The following is a 7,459-nucleotide window of genomic DNA, read 5'->3' on the forward strand; positions in this document are numbered from 1 at the left end:
TTACATTTCCTTTAGCAATTTTTAAAGCCAGTTAGTAGACAATGTAAACCAAAGAGGGATCAATTCTACAGTCCCACTATTGTCATGCATCTATGATTCTATTATTCTTACCTTGGAGCCCTAGTGATTAAATGGTCTCACTACTTTCATTTTGTAACTGCCAATGAGTAGCTGGTACTTCACCAGAGAACTTCATGTACAAAGAAACAAGCATTTATAGCACAAGAAATTCAAGTAGTATAGACTGTGGAATCCCTTAAAAGACAGCTTAATTTAGAAGAGTTCCATCACAGAACTACTTGCATCCTCATCCTTTGGATGTTTGATTGTATGAACCCCTTTAAAAAACGACAGCTTAATTTAGAAGAATTACATCCTCATTCTTTGGGTGTTTGATTATATGCCGTAGCCTGTAATTCACACCTCTATTTACATAATAGTTGCTGAGATGAGATAAGATGAATGTGGGTAGAACATCTAATAAAGGACAGCTTAATTTAGAGACATATTCATCATACAAAGTACTTCATTCTGCTGTTTGAAAACACTGTGATTCAACATCTATATGTAATTGAAAGTTACAAAGATGAACGTGTGTCTACAATGTGGCTTGTTTCGTAAACATCAAACTTTCTGATCTTTGTTTTCACGAGAAAGCTTCTGCCTTCCAGTCCTGCAACTTCTTCTGGATGAAGAAGCCACCGCCTCTGCTACAGCCACCCGCTTTGGAGTCCTTGCCTGCATTAGCAAGCCCTCCAAGTTCTTCTTTGCGTCGTGCAAATTCTCATCTGTACAAGGTTTCCTCCCATCAACTGAAGATGTCTTGGGAGTTGCAAATATAGATGTCTTTCTTTCAGACTTCTTGCTGCTCTTGTCATGAACTAGCACTCGTCTGGCAGGCGAGGAGATTTGTGGCAATATTAGAGCTCTCTTTGCAAAACCAGAGGGTGAAGGTGGAGAGCACTGTGCACCAGCCGGTGAACTAGCAGCATTGAGCAGGCTATTGTGCCTTTGCAAGAGTACTGACAGGGGAAGCCTCCCAGAGAAGGCACTCTTGGTGGTGGAACTGGGAGCAGCAGACTCTTGGGACTCTTTGTCATTCTCACTTGCTTTGTCAGAGACTGCAAATTTCGAGGAGGGAGTCTGAAATCTGGATGGTGAAGCCAAAGAACACGGTGCACCAGCTGGTGGAGTAGCAGCATTGAACAGGCTATTGTGCCTTTGTAAGTGTATTGCTAGGGGAACCCTCCCAGAGAAGGCACTCTTGGTGGTGGAACTGGGAGCAGCAGACTCTGGGCACTCTTTGTCATTCTCACTTGCCTTGTCAGAGACTGAAATTTTGGAGGGAGTCTGAAATCTGGATGGTGGAGCCGGAGAACACAGTGCACCAGCTCGTGGAGCAGCAGCATTGAGCAGGCTACTGTGCCTTTGCAAGTGGATTGCTAGGGGAACCCTCCCAGAGAAGGCACTCTTGGTGGTGGAACTGGGAGCATCAGAGTGCAGGCATTCTTTGTTATTCTCGCTCGCTTTGTCAGCAGCTGCAATGCGGGAGAAAGGAGTCTGAAATCTGGATGGTGAAGCCGGTGAACACGGTGCACCAGCCGGAGAAATAGCAGCATTGAGAAGGCTATTGTGCCTTTGCAAGAGTATTGACAGGGGAACCCTTCCAGAGAAGGCACTCTTGGTGGTGGAACTGGGAGCATCAGACTCTGGGCATTCCTTGTCATTCTCACTCACTTTGTCAGAGGCTGCGATTCGGGAGGAGGCAGTCTGAAATCTGGACGGTGTCCCGAACAAAGGCTATTGCCAATACACAAGAAAATAGAATCAAAACAATGCAAATGTTGGATGAACATATACTTTCGGACAGTTTTGATGTATATCTTTTATGTTCTTTGGGTAACCTTTGTGTTTCCAAAATCAAAACAATGTGAATGTTTGGTGAAAATAACTTCAAGCCGGTCTCAGGCATGAATGTTTGGTGAAAATAACTTCAAGCCGGTCTCAGGCATGTGCAACATAGCACACCCCAATGTATAATTTGGATGCTCTTCAAATGCCCTTTGTGTTCTATTCACGTAGAAACGACAGTGTCACTTTCCAGAATTGCAGACCTAAGAGAGAACCTCAGAAACGGTAGCAGGGGATTGCGTAAGGATAGTTTGGAAACATACCTTAATTGGTGTTGAGTACGTCGAACTGACCAGCAAAGCTCCTTTGCAGATGGAATGTGGTTTTTGCTGCTTATACCCACCATCACTTGATTGCTCAGAGCTACCATCTGCTGTATTATGACACTCTTTTGCTATTCCATGCAGAACACGACCTTCCTTGGCTTTCTCATGTCTTTGAAGCTGGTTATCACGACAAGGCATGATGTTTTACACCCTTTTATAAAGCAGAGGTTTCATCTATCAATGTAGCCAAGTTACCTGAGGAAAGGCCTTTACTGCTGCTAATCTTGAGGGAAGGACAACAGGGGAGGATGGGGGTACAGCAGCAACAGCATTCTCTTTCAAGTCTTGACGGGTGCTGGCTTTCACAAGAACTCTCCTGGCCTGTTGGCCAACAGGGGAGAAAGGGGGTACAGCAGCAACAGCGTTCTCTTTCAAGTCTCGACGGGCGCTGCCTTTCACAAGAACCCTCCTGGGCTGTTGGCCAACAGAAACTCCATCAGTCAAAAAGAGAAAGGCAGAGAACATTAATGAGTTGCATTTGCAAATCCTCTGAAAAAATCACTTGAAAGGGAACTTGAATGACTGCCAAATTTAAAAGCATCTGCTATTATACCCCTGCTTCTTGCGAAGCACCCTCTCGGTGAAACGCTACTCCAGAGCAAACAACCACAATTTAAAATCAGGTCCACAATTGGTCTATCATTGATTGAGCAGCCAAGAAGTAGGCACCCCCACCGTGACAGAAGTGAACTACTCCTGGAATGAGCTCAACACAGCAATGATGCAAGTGATGCTTTGCTTTCATCTACAGGCACGCGTCAATCAGGTCCCGGCTGAGTATAAATTTGGTAATTATAGGTGACTCTCTGTTAAGAAATGCCCATCACAAGATGAGATCAACAGGGGATTCTACAGACACCCTCCGATTATGGCCAGAGTGAGTATAAAACCTTGTGAAGGAGCGGGATATGCGTAAAGTTTTTGACATTTGCCCATGTGGGGAGAAGGGGCTGTTTCCCCTTCCTTTTGCCTGGAGTGTTCAACATCATGAGCTTCTACTCGGGAGGCACCGCATGCCTAGCTAGGTGCTTTTGGAAGCAGGGGAGTGCCAGCCCCCACCCAATACAGAATCTCTCTCTTGCAGAAGGTTATGATATTGTCATAATTCACAATGTGGGAATTAGTCTGAAACTTTCTGTTGCTGGGGCAGCAACTTACACCAGAAGACAAAATGGCATTTACTGCAGTACTGGAATGAGCGACTCCTATAGACTAATTGAAGCCTCACAAGAAGCGAGCAAGACAGAGTGAGAGCTTACCTGCAGAGCGCTGGCCGTTGCTTGAGGGGCGGCCTGCCTCAGAAGAGGCTTCCTCTCTGCCACAGCAACGCTCGCCTGCTGCTCTTTCACCTCATGCACCATGATGGTTGCCAATGGTCATCATCTATTTCTCTCTGTCTCTGCCTATCTTGTTGGGGTGGTTGTGATGATTGAGCCTCTAGAGTCTCTGATCTCTTCTTCTTTAACTGCTCAAGAGGGCGTGCTCGAATTATGAGCCAGTGAGTATAATTGGGTATTCAAAAACTCGGTAATCGAGTGTACTCTCTTCACAAAAATAAAGGAGCCGTTGCTTTAGCCTTTGAATGGCAGTTTAAATGCCAGTTTAAATACCACAGCATTCAGAAAGGGGGAAAAGTAAAGCTCGCTCGCACCTCGAGCTTGGGCTGACGATATAACTGGTTCATCACTCTTGAGTCTTAATGAGGGTGGTTACACACAGCCTCGGACGGTGTCGGACGGTTGCGGGCCGCGGCTATGCGCAATTTGTCCATCTATCTTATTACACACTAAACTATAGTCTACGCCCATGTATTCATACTCTTTAATAATTAATTATTCTTTAATTACCTTTTAATTTTGGTTGGAGGTTTGGTTATCTTCCGAACCTCCATTTTTCTCCCCGAGCCTATTGTTCTTCCCAAGCCTCTCTCTCAAGCAAATTTTGAATTCAAATTTGCATGCATGGTTGAGGGGGGTTGAGGTGGCTTTAATGCTGGACATGCTCTCTCTCTCATGATTAGAGTAATAGATTTTTTATCTCATTTTTTATTTTTGATCGGGAGATTGCCAAACGCAAGTGGAAGCTTGGAGCAATGTGGAACCTTCGAGCGAACCAAGGTGGTCGTTGGGTCTCTCTCTCTCTCATCGCGGGGTGGATGTTTACAACACCTCCCGGCCCTTCTATTCGCCTTCTCATCTCACACGGAGGCTGTGCAAGGATGGCATTGTAACACCAATGCCACTTTCTCTGCTAATTGGGAGAGCTACGACGTGAGGAGTGATGTGGGGGGGCATGATGGGATGAAGGTCAGAAGCTAAGGATTGAGGGAGGGTGATTTAAAAGCGATAGTCATTATGCCAGTTGTCTCTACATGACATGAGAAGGCGAATGGAAGGACTGGGGTGGACGTTTACAGCACACGAGAGAGAGAGAGAGAGAGGGAGAGAGGCGGCTCGTCTCTCTCTCTCTCTCTCTCTCTCTCTCTCTCTCTCTCTCGGCACCCCCTCCGTAGGTTGTTGTCGACCGTTCGTTTGGCCCCTCCGTAGTTGTATGTATTATTAGCTTGTTATTAGTTTTTTTGTGTTATTATTGTTTTATATTATTATTATTATTATTATTATTATTTGAATTAGTTTGGTTATTATTCAGATTTAGTTCATTATTATTTTATTATTGTTTTGTTATTGTTATTTTAATTTCTTTAGTTGTTATTTAGTTTATAATTATTCTGTTTTATTATGGTATTATTTTATTTTGATATTATTAATTATTATTATTATTATTAGTTATATTACATTTGTTAGTATTTTAATTCATTATTATATAGCTATTATATTATTAGTTATATAGTTATTAATAGTTAATAGCTAGTTATAGTTATAGTTATTTTATTTATTTGGTTGTTATTCAATTTCAAATTATTAATACTTTATTATTGTTTTGTTATTTTAATTAGTTTAGTTGTTATTTAGTTTATTATTATTTTATTATGGTATCATTTTATTTAGATATTATTAGTTGTATGTATTGTTTTTTATTAGTTATATTATATTTGTTATTATTATTTTAATATTAATTAGTTGTTGCTATTGTTGTAATTATTTTAATTAGTTTTTATTATTTTATTATTGTTGTTGAGTTTATTATTAGTTGGTTGTTTTATTGGTTTATTATATTTGTTAGTATTTTAATTAATTATTATATTATTAATTATATAGTTATATAGTTAATAATAGTAATAATTAGTTATATAATTATTAATAGTTAATAGTTAGTTATAGTTATAGTTATATAGTTTTTTTATTAGTCAATTAGTTGAGTTGTTATTTAGTTTATTATTAGTTGTTATTTTAATTTTATTATTGACTTTATTTTATTATGATGTTATTTTATTTAGATATTGTTAGTTGTATGTATTTTTTTATTAGTGATATTATTTTTATTTTTATTTTTATTAGTTTAGTTGTTATTGTTATTGTTATTAGTTTAGTTGTTATTCAGTTTATTATTAGTTTACTGTTGTTTTGTTATTTTAATTAGTTTAGTTCTTATTTTATTTTAATTTATTTGCTTTAGTTGTTATTGTTATTATTTTGTTATTTAGATTATTGTTATTATAACTATGTTTAATTTACTAATAAACATTTTAGGATATATGCTTTAAAGACATGGAGTGGAAGGCATCTTTTACGTTGATTTTTAAACATGGAGTGGAAGATTCTGTAGTAACTTTAAGATATGTATTATATTGTCGATCCTTAAAGGTACCAGAGTGGAGCTAAATTATAATACTATTACTCGTGACTTTCATTATTGAGAGATAGAACTATCCTTTGCCCCACTGATTGCGATTTATGAGGCATTATTAAAAGCTTATATAGACACTTTTAAACTTAGGAAGTTGTTTAGTGTGTGAGCTATAATTTTATTGGCAGGAGTGGGGAGTGTTGCATCGTCCTAGGGCATGATTTTCTAAGAAAGGATATTGTATGGTGTGCATCGTACAAACTTAGGTACACCAATTAAAAAGCCAACTCACTGGTCTAATGCACGTGTATTTTATGGAGTGGAAGGTTCTATACTCATTCTGTAGTAACTTTATAAGATATATGTATTATATTGTCAACCCCTAAAGGTACTAAAGTGGAGCTATATTATATTATATTACTATTACTATTTATTTATTCATGATCATGAATTTCATTATTGAGAGGTACAACTATCCTTTGCCTCGCTCATTGCGATTCATGGGGTTGGCATGGATATAATAACACTTCGTGGCATTAAAAATCTATTATTGACATTTTAAAACTTAGGAGGTTGTTTACTGTGTGAACTATTATTTTATTAGCATGAGTGGGAAATGTTGCATCGTCCTAGGGTACGATTTTCTAAGAAAGGATATTGTATGGTGTGCACCATGCAATGTTAGGTGCATCACTTAAAATACCAACTCATTGGTCATTATGACATTGGGCTCGATCCTTGACTTTGCTCATTGCCATTCATGAGTAGATATAACTATAAATAGCTTTAAATTTGTTCACACGAGGGGGGTTTTGCATCATGAAATGGATACATCCATTGTGACAAAAACTCTAATCTTTCACCTGGGGAGCCATGGGAATTTCCTTGAAATAATCCAAATGCACCTTTAAGACCCACTTGAGTCCTATGCGTGGGATAAACAAATTGAAACCTCACTCCAGATGCTACTTTAGCAAATCCTATTGTAATCAATCATATGGTCTAATGCACATGTGTTTTAAATTTAATGCTTTGGAAGTTAATCTAATGCCATCTAGGATTTTTCACTATTTCTAAATTTTAAGATAAGATAACAATAGTTGATATGCACCTCAATGTTGACGCATGTGTTTTGCGCAGCATGGAGGACAAAAATGTGTCTATAGCAACAAATGTTGTGCAGTGTGCTCCCAGTGTGCAAATGAATATGTGCAAAGGGAAAGAGGTTATAAGGAAGAAGGCAGTTCATCGTACACTCAGGCATGTTGGAGGATATAAAAGTTCTCACTACAAGGAAATGGGGCAATAGCGATGGCCATTTGCGACGCAAAAAAGCGGCGTCGCTAAAAGCATCGCTATTTGCGCCGCTAATTCTATTAGCGACGCTAATAGCGACACAAATAGCAACGCTAATAGAGACGCTAATAATGATGCCAGTCTGAGGAAAAAATTTCGAAAACCCGAGCATAACATTT

The 7,459-nt window shown here is 39.0% G+C and overlaps 1 protein-coding gene across 1 annotated transcript; it reads right to left on the reverse strand.

The window, feature by feature from the left end:
• Positions 1-328: 328 nt before the first annotated feature.
• Positions 329-3,825, reverse strand: LOC148021721 (uncharacterized). The gene is made up of 4 exons (XM_087697238.1): positions 3,497-3,825; positions 2,433-2,651; positions 2,175-2,354; positions 329-1,800 (listed from the first exon to the last, which is right to left on the reverse strand). The coding sequence occupies exons 1-4, from the start codon at positions 3,596-3,598 to the stop codon at positions 625-627; spliced, it is 1,677 nt and encodes a 558-aa protein (XP_087553364.1). The 5' UTR covers positions 3,599-3,825; the 3' UTR covers positions 329-624.
• Between the last annotated feature and the right edge of the window lie 3,634 nt (positions 3,826-7,459).

The sequence above is a fragment of the Lygodium microphyllum genome, chromosome 17 (genome assembly GCF_053477565.2).
Source record: "Lygodium microphyllum isolate KBCC chromosome 17, Lygodium_microphyllum_v1.1.10, whole genome shotgun sequence".
NCBI classification, from domain to species: domain Eukaryota; kingdom Viridiplantae; phylum Streptophyta; class Polypodiopsida; order Schizaeales; family Lygodiaceae; genus Lygodium; species Lygodium microphyllum.